Here is a 15,100-nt window from a genome sequence, read left to right on the forward strand (position 1 = left end):
AGTGAAAAATCACCCTTGATATTTTGAAATGTATCCGAAACTTTTTTCTATGCATATATAAATACATACTTACAAAAATGGGATCATCGCATACACGCTTTTCTAGTTCCTGTTTTTCCATGTCATTAAATAGAGTAGCAATTTAAAATTTAGTTAGTTTTATATAGATACAGAGTGGTATTTTAATAATTAGTAGTGTTTTAGTAGTATTTTCAAAAATTAATATTTTAACTTTAAGAGTAGTATTTTTAAGTATGGGTGTCCCACAGTTTACCCTTGCCTACTGATGACACTTCAGTGTTTTCCAAATTGTCACCATTGTGACAGTTCTCATACATACACCTTTTCTCCTTAGGACTGATTCCTAGAAGTAGAACTTGCGGTCAAAGAGAATGCACAGTTAACATATTTTGCATTACGTTGTTTACCAGTTATCACTCCCAATAGAAGTGTGTCAAAGAGCCCCTTTCCCCTCCTTCTTGCCAATATAATTACTCTTCTTAACAGCAGCAAAATAATCCTGAAGTAACGCTCGGAGAGCAGACCTTCCAGTTTGGAGGCAGAGCCACACTGTCCCCTAGGAACGTCGAGCCGCAATGTCCCTGTTATGTGCAGGTATCGCCGCCAGATGGCGACCGTGCGCAGGACCCCAGCGCCGGCTCGGTTGGCCGAGGGTGGTCCGACCCGGTGCCCGCGCAGGCAGGGCAGGAAGAGGACCAAACTGGGTGGCGGAAAAGGGACCCAGGGCCCAGAGGACACGAAAGCAAGGGCCGAGACGGAGTTCAGCGTCCCAGGGAAGAAGATGCCAGCTAAGTGACTAAACGGAGGCGGCAACTGTCTGTCACCGCCGGAACCGCGCCGTGCGCGCTGATGAAGGACGCGACAGGGCGCCGGGGCCGTGGTAGGGGCCAGGTCGCGGCTTGAGCCAGGCGCCTCCGAGCGCCTCCGAGGACCTCCTGGCCCAGCGGACCAGGGACACGCCCGGACCCCACCGGCAGCGTTTCCTGCGCGGCCTCGGATCCTCGGAGGGAGGCGCTGATGGGAAGAGCCAGAGCGGTCGGAACCCGACCGAAACCCCCGCGCCCCACTTAGTGGCCGGAAACCTAAGGCAAGTTACAAGACCTCCATGCGTCTCGGCTCCTCTTCTAGGAAATGGGATCACTGCTGGTACCTACCCCAGGGAAGACTGTACTGGAAGATTAGTGGAGATAACATATGGCGGCTGGTATTTTTGTACACCTCTCTAAAAACGCCGCCCCCCCGCCCCCCCCCCCGGCCCCCGCAACACCCAACCCAATTGGCTTGTTAACTTCCTGGAGGCTACAGGGGGATAGAAGAGAAGATCTATCTCAATAGAAATTTACTGTATTCCATTCTGTCAGTGCATCCTCTAGTCCTTTGTCCCAAATCCGGAAAGCGGTGTTACAAACCCTGGTCCTCACTCTCGGGGATCCCACGGTGTAACTGAGGAGGCATGAATGGTACACACGCAGGAAAATTATTTCAAAAGCCTTACCAGGGTTCAGAATCAACAGCGTCTGACAGTTCTCTTGGGAGAAGGGGTGCCAGCCCCTCCCACCAGCTGTGAGCTCTGTCAAAGTCCTAGGTCTACCCCGCACGTCTTGCTCACTTCCCTGCTCCAGTTCCCAGTTGATGGAGATGGCGGTGGCCACTCCGAGGAGTGAGGGCGTGGGAGGGGGCGGGGGCTGGGCTCTGTGTTGGCAGTTGCCATGGTTTTGCTCGGAGTTCTGGAGCCAGCCTACCCACTCCCTGAGACACTCAGGTCCCAGAAGCAGGAGGTCAGAAGCCCGAGGGTCTGTGAGGAGTGCCACTCTGGAGCCCACCAGCGCACCTGTTGAGATGGAGGCCTCAGATGGGCAAGGGGGTGAAGGGGACAAGCCACTAGAGAAGGTGAAGGGGGGCTGGGGATGTGAGGGAGGGAGGAAAGCAGGGTCCTTGGAGGGCTGGTTTTGGAAAGCAGAGAACATGAAATTCAAGGAAGGAGAGAAGAAGGAAAAATGATGAGGTACATGAGTTAGCAAGAGATTGAAAGAACAAGAGAAGACTAACTCATTCAAACAGACGTTTACCAACTGCGTGTACTCCTGGCAAGATGATTGTTGGTTATGAAGACACAAGGGCTCATGTGTGTGGCTGTGTGGTGTATGTGATGTGTAAATGGAGTTGACCCGCCAGAGTCCCCCCTCTCTGGGGCCCTGAGGAGCCTGGGTCCCACGCCCCGTCCACCCACCTTCTTCCCTCTCCTTGCTCTCTCCCTTCAGAGTGGTCTGGGCCTGGGTCTTCCTCTTTCCCTCTGAGCACAGGCAGGAATTAATGCTCACTCCTCTGAGAGGCTTTTGAAAGGTCAGTTGGAAATCCAGCCGTGTCAGTCTTATCCCGTTCTCTGACGTCTGGTGTTATTTCAGTCACTGTGTCTTCATGAATTTTCAGTTTTCTTTGCCTCACTTTTGCTTTCAAAAAGTTCTTTCTCGGGGCTGGCCCCGTGGCCGAGTGGTTAAGTTCGCGCGCTCTGCTGCAGGCGGCCCAGTGTTTCGTTGGTTTGAATCCTGGGCGCGGACATGGTACTGTTCATCGGGCCACGCTGAGGCAGCATCCCACATGCCACAACTAGAAGGACCCACAGCGAAGAATATACAACTATGTACAACTATGTACCGGGGGCTTTGGGGAGAAAAAGGAAAAACTAAAAAAATTTAAAAAAAAAAAGTTCTTTCTTGTCATCACCATCACCATCACCATCACACATTTTTTCTGAGTGCCCATTAGCATGACATGATGCTAACAGTTAGAGATACAAAGAGGTAGGCCTGGGACTTAGGCACTGAGTAAATGTTTGCTGAGTGAATGAGAAAATGAATCCCTGCTCGTTCCTCCGAAGAGTTACTTCCGTGCCTGGGTGCCTCAGTGTTCTCATCCGTAACCGGGGATAATGATATCTAACCTCACAGACTCTGTGGGAGAATAAAATGGATCAATGTTGATCAAATGCTTTGCAAAGTTAGTATGCTGTGCCACAATTAGTCTAAAAGGAACGGGCAGGGCAGTCTCGGTTTTCTAAGCGGGGATTCTCAGAGACGGGTTTCTTTTCCCAGGGTTCACTCACCTCAGTGCTGGGTCAAGGAGAGGTCACAGGGGAAGTGGAGGAGGACTTTGGCTGGCACCCGGACCAGTGGTTGCCCTGCACTGCCCCTCAGGAGCAGCCACTCAATCCCCCCAGCTGACCACTACCCCCTGCCTCCTCCTAGGTGACACATGAGCCTGGTTCACAGGGGAGCTCCAGCACCATACCTGCCAGAGACTCACTAGTGCGTCATGCCAAGGGCCTGGGGCACGACACCTTCAAAATTGTGAGTAAGGGGACAGCCCAGGCCCCTGTCCCCTGTTCCCCACAGGTCAGGAGACCCGGCTCAGAGGCCTCAGACTGCGGCTCATTGCCCATGCTTGGCATGCTCTTGGGAAGGAAATGGGGTAAGAGGCTGACTGGAGCCTCCGCACTTCACATGGGCAATGCTTCCTGGGCCATAAGGGCTGCAGCCAGGTCGACCTGCTGGTTCCTTGAGGCTGCCCATCTGCCTTTCCTTTTTCCGTATGGCCCCTCATTTCAGCTTTTGCCTCCTCAGTGTAAAGAATACCTAAGGCCACTGAAGAAGTTCTTGCGAAAGTTGCACCTGCCCAGGGACCTTCCCCAGAAGAAGAGGCTAAAGTACATGAAGCAGAGCCTGGTGGTCCTAGGGGACCACATCAACACCTTTCTGCAGCACTACTGCCGAGCCTGGGAAATCAAGCATTGGAGGAAGTAGGGCTACATCGTTGCCCTTCCCACTATACCCACTCCTGGGCCACGCCCTCTAAATTTAAGGTCACACCTCAGCCAAGATCCCCTGGTCCTTCATCTTTATATGAAAGAGTCAGGATCCTGGAGTGAGCATGGTGAAGAGGGGGTGGAGAGAACAGGACCCCCTTGTCACTCAGGGCAGCATTGATTGCACCACGGCTGTATACACAGTGAGCAAAGACCTCCCCTGAGCCCGAGGAGAATGACCTCTGATGGAACAACTACTGTGTGGTGTGGGTGCTACTCACCAGGATGGATTGTCAAGTCTGGCAAATCCCCGCCTTTCCATCCCTCAATCAAAAACCGAGGAGGTAGCATGTAGCCCATTTCTCCGTGGGGGTGTCCTGGCCGCAAGACAAATGCCGCAGGGAGAGGGGCTGTGCTCCGCCTGCCTCAGCCTCGGTTTCTCCCCTGCAGGATGCTCTGGCGATTCGTCTCCCTCTTCTCAGAACTGGAGGCGAAGCAGCTTCGCAGGCTCTACAAGTACACCAAGAGCAGCCAGCCGGCCAAGTTCCTGGTGAGGCGCTCGGCAAAGCTCCCCCGGGACCAGCTGAGGGGTGGTTGGTGTGTTCTCGGAGCGTGGCGGGATGGGCCGGCCCGGGACTGAGGGCCTCTCTCATACAACCAGCACTCTCCAGTCCTTTCCACGGCTCACTGCCTGAGGGAGACCCCACTGCCCCTCCCTTTGCCGCTGCAGTGGGCACAGAATGGGGCTGAAGGGGGCAGAGACTCAGCCTCGAGTCCTTGAGATTGACTCACCCTCCACACCCACTCACCCCACACGCTCATGTTAGCAGGGGCAGGGACAGCCCTGAGGAGCCATGGGTGGGGACTCTGAGGCCCGGCAGAAAGGCACAGCCAGCTTGGGGAAGGCTGCGGGAAGTGTTGACAGAGCCTGGCCTGGCTGTGTGCAAAAACAGTGATTCTCAAAATTTTGGTCCAGGTCACTTCTAACCTCTTAAAAATCACTGAGAACCCCAAAAGAGCATTTGTTTATGTAGGTCATACCTATTGATATCTGCCCTATTAGAAATTAAAGCCAAAGGAAAAAATTCAGAGTATGTATTTACTAACCTGTTTAAAAATAAAAACGAGGAGTCCATAAATATGAACATAAATAATTTTTATGAAAAATAACTGTTTTCCAAAACAAAAAAATTTAGTGAGAAGAGTGGCATTGTTTTACATTTTTTGCACATCTCTTTAGTGTCTGACTTAACAGAAGACAGCTGGGTTCTCATTTCTGCCTCTGCAGTCGATCTCTTATGATGTATCGATCTGGTTGAAGCACAGGAAGAAAACCCAGCCTCGTACAGATGTGTAGTCAGAAAAGAGAGGAGTATTTTATTAGCATTTTCAGATAATTGTGGATATTTTTCTTTGATATCACACCAAAGCTCAACAAGTGACAGTTACTTAATTGCAATGTGGAATTTGAAACCATATCAATGAAAGTTTTAAAGTAGACTGGGTTTTTTTAAGTAGTTTTGGGTTTACAGAAAAATTGGGTGGAAAGTACAGAGAGTTCCCATATACCACCCGCTCCAGTGTCCTTTATTATTAGCATTGTACATTAGAGAGATACAGTTGTCATTGATGAGCCAATACTGATACATTATTAACTAAATAATGTCCATAGTTTACAGTAGGTATACTCTTTTGTTGTACATTCTATAGGTTTTGACAGATGTATAATGACATGTATCTACCATTACAGTATCATACAGAATAGCTTCACTCCCCTAAAAATCCTCTATACTCCACCCATTCACCCCTTCTTCCCCCAAACCCCCAGCAACCACTGATCTTTTTACTGCCTCCATAGTTTGGACTTTTCCAGAATGTCCTATGGTTGGAATCATACAGTGTGTAGTCTTTTCAGATTTGTATCAGTGAACTTTTCACACTGGGTTGCATTAGAATGCATTAGTTTTTCTCTTGCACTTTGCGTGGACCCCACTTTTCAGGGGGTCTGTGAGGTCAGAATATTTCAGGGACCCCCAGTGTTTCACAGAGCACACTTTGAGAACCATGGGTCCAAAATAGTAATCATAGCAACACTTCCTATGTGCCGGGCACTTTATGTTCTCTACTGTAATCTTCAAAAGTCACTCTAAGGGATGACTAGAGTTATTGTCCACAGTGTGTAAATGAAGGTACCACATGTAGGGAGGTAAAGTGACCACATAGAAAGTGGGAGGAAGAGCTGGGTTCGAACCTAATCTGGCTCAGAGGAAAGCCCAGCTCTAAGCATGGCCCCCACCGCTCCAGTGCGCAGCCTTGGCCAAATCCTCTCCCTCTGGGTCTCTGTCTCTTCCTCTGAACCTGAGTGGGTGGGTCGTTTCAGTGACTGCTCCTCTGAGTATGAGAAGCTGCCATTTTAGTGATGCCTGGATTCCACTGGCCAGGAAAATTTCAAGAGAGATTTTCAGGCTCTCAATTTTAATTTTGCAAGTGACTTTTAAACCAAGTACCATTGTTTCATTATAAGCAAACACGTAAGACACTATAACACAAAAAAAGAGACGAGGACATGTCTCAAAATAAAGAACTACCCAAGAAGAGACAGTTGGCAGCCTGGCCTCACAGTCCCCAAGGTCCTTTCTCTCCCGCCTCTGTGGCTCTCACCACATCCTTATGGCTAGGCAGGTGTGAGGTGCAGACAGACCACAACCGTTTCCTAACAAGGGTAGAGATGGGACTCCAGAATGTGGGCCCCTCTCTTCTCCACACTCTCCTCAACACTATGGCCCTATTGCAGGTGGCATTCTGCCCCTTGGATGCACCAGAGAGCACCTTGCTGGCCGGCCAGGAAGACAGTCTGCCCAAGCTCTGCAACGCCTGGGGGCTGCACAGCAACATCAGCAGCATGAAGGAGAGGCTGTCCAAGATGCAGGCCCCAGGCCACGAGGCCTCTCTGCTGGGGGAGCCAAGATCCCAGGTCCACACGGGGAGAGGTAATGCGTGCTAGATGCGCGGGCAGTGCCCTGCACACTCCCCCGGAGCAGCCCTCTTCCTGCTTTCTGTCTTCTCTTCATCTCTGCGCTTCTCTTTCTGTCCATTTTACTTCCCCTTCTCCACTTTTTCTCTTCTCTTGTTCATCCTCCTCCCCTCAGGTGTGCCCATTATAAAAATTTCGAAATGTGCAGATTAGTATAAAACAGAAGAGAGAAAAGTCCCCCATCACCCAGTGGCCGTGACTATTACTGTTTTGGTGCGTTTCCTTCAGTGGTGTGTATAATTTCCCCCTGGAGGTCTCATGATACATACAATTTGGAATCCTGCACTTTTCAGTTAACATTTAAACCAAGGCGCTTTCTCATGTGACAAGAAGCAGAGCAGAGATCACGTCTGGTGGCCAAGGCAGGGACTCCCAGGGAGTGTCCGAGTAGCGGCAGGACAGCCGCTCGCTCGGTGTTGGGGGGGAGCAGGCTAGGGAAGCGTTCATTCCCGCAGTGAGGAGGAAGTCCAGTCAGGTGGCCTGGGAATGACTTTCCCAGCAGCTTTGGCCTCAGTGATGACTGCCCTTCCTGGCTGTGGGGTTGGGGACAGAGACTCTTCAGTGAGAGGGGCTCCAGCCACGTTTGGAACCTACGAAGTTCCCTCCTGTGCACTGAGGTTCGGAGAGATGTTAGAACTCCCCACCCCCCACCCTTCTGGAACTGGCTTCTGGGACCACAGTTAGCTGTTTTTGCTTAGCTACTAGGAGAGAAAGTGCAGGCAAACAGGGCCACCTAGGACCTCAGAGCCTGTTCCTAAACTAGGCTCTTCTTCTTCTGATCTTCTGAAGTCGGGCTGGCTGGGGCTCATGCAGACCAGCAGCCTCAGGACCTCTTCCACCAGTCACAGCTGGACCTGGTGGGAAAGCAGGGGTGAGGACAGGTCAGGTGCACTGGGCACGGGTCAGGCACCTCCTGAGACCCAGAACCCTGCCCGGGCTCTGCAGGACCCACGGCCCCAGGGCCTGCAGTTTAAATTGAAGAAGTAAAACATGCAGTGGAATGAAAGGCAGACAATCATTAAGATGATCTAGGGCAAGCAGTCCATGAATCAGATGAGGAAAGTGAGCTCCGGGCCCTGGGGCCAGCCTCTCCCTGTACCAGGGCTTTGTCTTTCTTAATGTCACTTAACCCGGGCAGCATCCTAATGAGATGGATCTTATTCACCCCCTTTTACAAATGAGCAATCTGAGGCCATAGGGCAAAGGGTAGGACAGGCTGTCTGGAGGAGGCAAGTTTGGCATAGGCTTTAAAGAGAGGGAGAAGGAGAGGGAAGGGGGAGAAAGGGAGAGAGATGGGAGGAAAGGTGTGTGCAGAGATGAGGGGTAACGAGCAGACAGTCTGGCTTGGAGGTGAATGGAAGAGCAGGCTGGAGAAGCGCAGGATAGGGGTGTAACAGGAAAAAGCCTTGGGTGGCAGGTTAAGAAGTTTGGCTTTCATGCAATTCTTTTTTTTTTTTTTTGAGGAAGATTAGCCCTGAGCTAACTACTGCCAGTCCTCCTCTTTTTTGCTGAGGAAGCCTGGCCCTGAGCTAACATCATGCCCATCTTCCTCTACTTTATATGTGGGACACCTACCACAGCATGGTGTGCCAAGCAGTGCCATGTCCGCACCAGGGATCTGAACCGGCAAACCCCGGGCCACTGAGATGCGGAACATGAGAACTTAACCGCTGTGCCACCGGGCCAGCCCCTCATGCAATTCTTAACATTTCATTACTACAAACGGAAGCAAATCATAGAAAATTAGATAACACAGATAAGCAAAAATAAGAAAATATAAACATCACATTGTGATCACCACCGCTAGCGCTTTCCAGATGTTTTTGTGTATGTATGTACATATATTTTAACCACAATGAGACCATGCTCTATATACGATTTAATTATATCAACCTTGCATGTCAACGTTTCCTTTCATCTAATTGTTGGATTGAATGCTCCGTATTCGGATTTCCCCGTAGTCAAAGATATCTTTTGTACTGGCTTCCCAAACCGTGCTTTTCTCCTGGTTTTGTCTCTTTTAACCTGACGAAGTCCCTTTTTCACACCCTGACCTGTTGAGAGACCAGGCTATTGTTCTGCAGAACGTTCCACTTTCTGCTTTTTTCTTGTTGCTTCCTCTTGGCATCTTTTAAGCTTGTTCCTCTATCTATAAACAAGACTTTAAATCAAAAGTCTTGATGAATTCATGTTAAACATGTTTTTGGATACATTAGCTACCTTACTGGGATAGATTAGAGATGAAGTTGTGTTGTTCACATCGCATTAGATGAGAAAACACATCCTGCCTGACGGACCCACCGGGAATGGGCTGAGGCGAGTCACGGGTCTATCCGTGCAACCGAGGGAACCTGCGTGGTGTTTCTTTGGCACTATGTTCATAAGTCAGTTCTCCAACGAAACGATGATAATGGTGTTTGCAAACAGTCCAGCAGCAAAGTGCTTGGAACCGTGGCATGACACCTGAGAGGAGTGGGGAGGAATCAGAGTCCAAAGCCAGAAGTCAAGAAATGTGGGTCTGGTGCTGACTGTGCCCCTCACTTGCCTCAGGCCCTCGGCAGCCCATTTCCTGACTCTGGGCCTGGATGAGATCCCTCATATGTAATTGGGGCGATTCCATCTCCCTGCTGTGAGAAAAGAGTAAGGGACACAGGTTGGAAGGAACCTAAGACTTTGTTGTTCCTCCTTTTGGTCCCTACCACACCCCCCTATGTTACAGACTGACATTCTCTTACTATTCGTGATGGCATTAGGACTGTCTCTGACCTTCCCTTTTTCAGGTTCTCTAAGGAAACTTCCTCAAAAACCAAAACTCAAGAGAAAGAGGATTAAGGAAGCCCCAGAAACTCCAGAGACCTGCCTGTGAGCAGACCTCGCTGGGACAGAGAGCCTGCAGGCCTTGGGGCCCAGAGCACTTGTCCGTCTTCCACGCCTCTGAACCTGGGGGAAGGGGACCCATGAGGGGAAAGAAGAAAACTGTCTTTATCAAAAGGACACTTAGGTCTTAATTATGTATAAATGGGGTGCAAAATAAACATCCTTAAGACAGTTCTATTTTATTTGGCTGACAATTATCATTCATTCGTTTTTTATTTATTTAAAAAATGTTTTCCAGCCACATTCTTGAGTGGCAGATGCCCCCACATACACAGATGAATACAAGGTGGTCACTTGTGTCAAGGTCCATCGCAGTCTAGTGGAAGAGACACACGCAAATAGATATTGCATTGGGGTGAATACAGGTGCCTGGGGAAGGCCTCAGGGGAGGCGACAAAGGAGCTGATGTGTATTTGCCAGGGGAAAGCACAAGTGGGAATGGAGGGCCGGGGGTCAGTCAGAGAGTGATATGTCTGGAAGCCTGCGCGAATCGTCTGGCCCTGATCTTGTGAGTGACTTGGGGTGGCGGGGTGGGGGGGGGGGTGGCAAGGGAGATGCCAAGCACTGGAATGAGCTGGTGGACTTGGGTATTGGGAAGATGCTCTGGAGACTGAGCGTGGAAGTGAGAGAGGGTAGAGGCAGGAGACCAAAGAAGAAACAATAGTCGTAGCTAGGATGGCGGTTCAAACCAGTGGTCAAAAATTGGCAGCCTGCCTGCTGAAAATTCAGACTGCTGATGTGTTTTGTTTGCCCCTCATGGTGTCCTACTGGTTGTTTAAAACATTTTTTAAAAAATTAGTTGCCAATGTTAATTTGGTATATTTCACATTAGAAACGACAACAGCAGATTTCTGGCTTTTAAAAACTGGCCCCACTGGGACCTGCCTTCCCGCATGCTGACACCTGGCTGGGGCTGAGAAGCAGTTGCTCAAGTTTCACTGATAGTCCTTCCTGTTCACCACAGTCCCCACCTCTCCCTGTTGCCTTACACCCTGGCCTCTTCACTCATTTATATTACCTCTTTGACCCTTTTAGCCGTTAGTATTTGCTACCCTTGGGTATACAAAGGCAATGGAGGTGTGCATGAAAGGGGGAGGCATGAATTGTGAGATTATGTAAGGTAAAATTGACAGCTTTTGGTAACAGATGTCAGAGATGAGAAAGAGAGGTGGGGGAGGCAGGGAAGATGGTACATTGTTTCTAGCTAGAAAGATGAGGTAAATGGTGGTCAACTCCAGGAGGGGAAGCAGGTCCAATCATTTTCGAAAAACAGGAGAATCAGGGCTCTGCCTGAGGCAGCAGCCTACAGGGCCCAGTGCTGCCCTGGCGTGAGTAGGACTAGAACAACGTGCATGACACTTTTTCCTCTCCTCCCTCAATTTATTTTCAGGAGTGAATATCATCAAAGATTTTTTTTTTTTTTTTTGCAGGGCAGGGGAAGATTCCCCCAAAGCTAACAGCTGTTGCCAATCTTCCTCCTTTTTTCTCTACCCCCAAGCCCCAGTACATAGTTGTGTATAGTTGTAAGTCCTTCTAGTTCTTCTATGTGAGCTGCCACCACAGCATGGCCACTGACAGACAAGTGGTGTGGTGCCACACCCGGGAAGCAAACCCAGGCCACCGAAATAGAGCACACTGAACTTTAATCACTAGACCATCAGGGCTGGCTCTCATCAAAGATTTAAAAATGTTAAAATGAATATCAATCTAGGGGCTGGCCCCGTGGCCGAGTGGTTAAGTTCACGCGCTCCGCTGCAGGCGGCCCAGTGTTTCATTAGTTCGAATCCTGGGCGCGGACATGGCACTGCTCATCAGACCACGCTGAGGCAGCGTCCCACATGCCACAACTAGAAGAACCCACAACGAAGAATACACAACTATGTACCGGGGGGGGCTTTGGGGAGAAAAAGGAAAAAATAAAATCTTTAAAAAAAAAAAAATGAATATCAATCTAGACTTGTTCTTCAACAAGTACAGGGAAGCAGAAATAGGGGAAGAAGGCGCAGCTCCAGCTCTTTCCTTCCTCCTTGTACCCATTGCCTCCCAGAAGTGGTGAGCTGACACTGCTAAGGCCTGGGCTTGGGGTCCGCCTTGCTTGGGTGGTCCCTGACAGTCCAGACAAAGCAGGGAGGATTTGTGAGAGAAGGGCAAGCAGGCTGGGGGGTGTCCCTGATAATTGGGGGCTGTCCAATTTTCTCCACTCCTGAGAGATTTCACTAACAAGCTCCTGGGGAAAGAGCTTGGGGTTGGGGAACAGACGGAAAGAGGGAGGTGTCCTCCATGTGCAAGGCAGCACTGCCACCTAGGGGCATTGTGGGACTCTACAGCCTTATTCTTCCAACCAGGGCAGGGGGTGAGCAAAGAGATGGAGACCAGGAGGAAGTGGGGGAGCTTCATATCGGCCTTGGGGACAATTAGGAGGCCTGGAGCAACAGGTGAGGCTTGGTTTTGGAGCCCTCTTAACTCTTTCCTCAAGTTCAGTAGGATCTCAGAATTCCAAAATGGCAGATCACACGACATTGCCCCACTCAAAGCCCTCCGGCAGCACAGAGGATTTTCAGGGCAGTGAAAATACTCTGTATGAAACCAGAAGCGTGGACACGTGTCCAGACCCACAGACTGTGCAAACCAAGAGGGAGCCCTAATGCAGACTCTGGACTCTGGGTGATAATGATGCGTCCCTGTAGGTTCATCTATTGTGACAAACGTACGCCTCTGGTGAGGCATGTGGATAATGGGGGAGGCCGTGCATGTGTGGGGAAGGGGGTATATGGGAAATCTCGGTACCTCCTGCTCAATTTTGCTGTGAACCTAAAACTGCTCTAAAAAATTATTAAAACAAATGAACAAACAAAACCCTCCAACAGCTCTTCATCTCATGAAGATGAAAAGCCAGAGGCTTTGCAAGGGCCTACAAGGCCTTCTAGGATCTATCCCCACTGTCCATTCTGTTACCTCTCTGCCCTCATCCTTGCTTTTCTCCTACTTGTTAAGCATACTCTTGGGGCTGGCCCGGTGGTGCAGCGGTTAAGTTCACATGTTCCGCTTCGGTGGCCCGGGGTTCGCCGGTTCAGATCCCGGGTGTGGACATGGCACCGCTTGGCAAGCCATGCTGTGGCAGGCGTCCCACATATAAAGTAGAGGAAGATGGGCAGGGATGTTAGCTCAGGGCCACTCTTCCTCAGCAAAAAGAGGAGGATTGGCAGCAGATGTTAGCTCAGGGCTAATCTTCCTCAAGAAGAAAAAAAAAAAGTTCTGATACATTATAACCTGAATGAAAACTGACACAACCTTGCAGCAGGTGTCAAAGTCTGACCCAGCAACTCGACTACCATGAATTTGTAAGACAAGAATCAGAGATGTGCACAAAACTTTAGAGTCAAGGATAATCATCAGAGAGGTATTTACAGTAGGGAAAAACTGGGAGCAATTTAAATGTCTAATGGCTTTAAAATATATCCACAAATTCTGATACTGCTCCTTTCAAAACGTAGGGCTTAATTCCCCTTCCCTTATGTGTGCACTGTACTTGGTGACCAAATTCTAATGAACAGAACGTGGTGAAAATGGTGAGTGTGACTTCCTAGGGTAGGTCATGAAAGACATTGTAGCTTCTATCTTGCTCTCTCTGTTGGAATCACTTGTTCTGGGGGAAGTCAGTTGCCATGTCACTCAAGCCCCTATAGAGAAGCTCATGTGTCAAAGAACTGAGACTGCTGGCCAACAGCCACGTGGAGTGAGACATCTTGGAAGCAGATCCTCCAGCTGCAGCCAAGTCTTAGGATGACGGCAACCCTGGGTGCCATCTGTATGCAATCTCATGAGACACTCTAAGTCAGAACCACTCAGTTAAACCTCTCCTGAATTCTGGTTCCACAGGAATTGTTAATTAATATGTTTTGTTTAAGCCAATAAGTCTTGGAGTAATTTGTTAAGCAGCAATCAATAACTAATACTTGCAGCAATAGAGGATGCATTAAATAGATTATGGCCCATCCATAAAAGTGTTAAAAATAACACTTTCCATATTTAATAGTGCGGGGAAATGGGCGTGATAGGAATAAAGCCGGATATCAAAATGTATATGAAGCAAGAATGAAACATGAAACAAATATGCACACACAGAAAAAAAAGTGCCAATGTATTAAATGTAGTTATCTCTTTGTTATAGAGTTACAAGAATTTTTCTTAAAAATACTTTTTTAGTATTTTCCAATACAATTAATATATACCACCTCTAAAAGAAAAAAAACTGTTTGGTTTTTCACTGTCAGTTTATCAATCCCAATCCACCTACCCTCTCCTCACCCCAGCTCAAGGACAGAGTAAGTATGCTGGTCAAGGAAAGGAAACCCAGAGTCTCCTCTTGGGACTTTCCCTGAAGTTTATGCGACCTCATTTAACATTTCCTTTTTTTTCCTTTGTGGTATAATTTCTCTTAGTGCAGGAGGGTAGCTTCCTAAAATCTCAAGCTGACCCTGGGAGTCTGCAGCCAGAGAGCCCGATGGTATCTATGGCTTTGCCATGACCAGAGGCAAGGACACTACTGTACTGGTCAGCTGTCCTCCCAAAGCTGTGGGTGCTGTCTTGCTAGTAGGTGGCACATGTGGGAATCTAGTCCAGTTCCAGAGTCTGTACCCTAAACCATACAGAGATGTCTCTGGGATATGACAAGCCCTCTGTCAGGGAGAAGTTAGCAAACGGATATGGACGTCCATAGGGGCAGAGAGATCTTTGAGGACCCAGGGCAACCTCAGACTTGAGTGAGTCTGTCCATACTACCATTCTGTCCTGGGTTGTGCTGGTGAGCTGAGTTTCCTGGAAATGTTTGGTTGGCTTTGATAGGCTCCCTCCTCTAACTTCTTTCTTCTGAGACTCCTCCCTTTTTTATCTGAAGGGACTTCTCTGTCAGAACCAAGCTTTAAAAGGACACAATCTACCTAATGCTCCTCCTCCACAAACCTGACCTGAAACCAAAGAGCTTATTAGTGCAACCCTAGTCATCATCAAAACTCTGAGTAACTGCTACGAGGTTGGGGACTAGCTGAGTCTTACGAGTCCATCTTGGCAGATGGAATGATCCAGCTAGGCATACTCGTCATGCTCTATGAATTTAGGAAAACTGCAGTGTTCAGTCTCCCCCTCTTCCTTCCCCTCCATAACCCTCGAGCAAAGGAAGTGAGAAAGGCACCAACAATTCCACAGTGTCTATAATGGGCCTAGTACTGACCCAGACATGGCATTCATTTTATCTAATCTTCATAATAATCCATGAGATGGGTAGTGTCCTCTTCACCTGACAGATGACGGGCCAAGCTCAGAAATGGAGTAATTCGCCTAAGGCCCAACAGCTGGTGAAAGGCAGC

At 49.1% G+C, this 15,100-nt stretch overlaps 1 protein-coding gene across 2 annotated transcripts; it reads left to right on the plus strand.

Annotated features, from left to right (window-relative positions):
* The first annotated feature begins 626 nt into the window (after positions 1-626).
* CHCT1 (CHD1 helical C-terminal domain containing 1) lies at positions 627-9,923 on the plus strand. Of its 2 annotated transcripts, none has more exons than XM_070482848.1 (6): positions 627-1,108; positions 3,267-3,368; positions 3,642-3,817; positions 4,274-4,373; positions 6,618-6,813; positions 9,638-9,923. In XM_070482848.1, the coding sequence occupies exons 3-6, from the start codon at positions 3,729-3,731 to the stop codon at positions 9,721-9,723; spliced, it is 471 nt and encodes a 156-aa protein (XP_070338949.1). In that variant the 5' UTR covers positions 627-1,108; positions 3,267-3,368; positions 3,642-3,728; the 3' UTR covers positions 9,724-9,923. The 2 variants fall into 2 exon arrangements, with proteins under 2 accessions (XP_070338949.1, XP_070338950.1); XM_070482849.1 differs by having other exon boundaries at positions 642-1,108; positions 3,642-4,167; positions 9,638-9,915.
* Positions 9,924-15,100: the final 5,177 nt, after the last annotated feature.

This window comes from Equus asinus, chromosome 13 (assembly GCF_041296235.1).
Source record: "Equus asinus isolate D_3611 breed Donkey chromosome 13, EquAss-T2T_v2, whole genome shotgun sequence".
In the NCBI taxonomy this organism is placed as follows: Eukaryota; Metazoa; Chordata; class Mammalia; order Perissodactyla; family Equidae; genus Equus; species Equus asinus.

Bases quoted from the DNA above. Each gene is read 5' to 3' on its own strand.
- CHCT1 (XM_070482848.1), top strand. From the start codon at position 3,729: ATGAAGCAGAGCCTGGTGGTCCTAGGGGACCACATCAACACCTTTCTG. The intron at 3,818-4,273 runs GTAGGGCTACAT...TCTCCCCTGCAG, and splicing joins GAAATCAAGCATTGGAGGAA to GATGCTCTGGCGATTCGTCT. The intron at 4,374-6,617 runs GTGAGGCGCTCG...GCCCTATTGCAG, and splicing joins GCCAGCCGGCCAAGTTCCTG to GTGGCATTCTGCCCCTTGGA.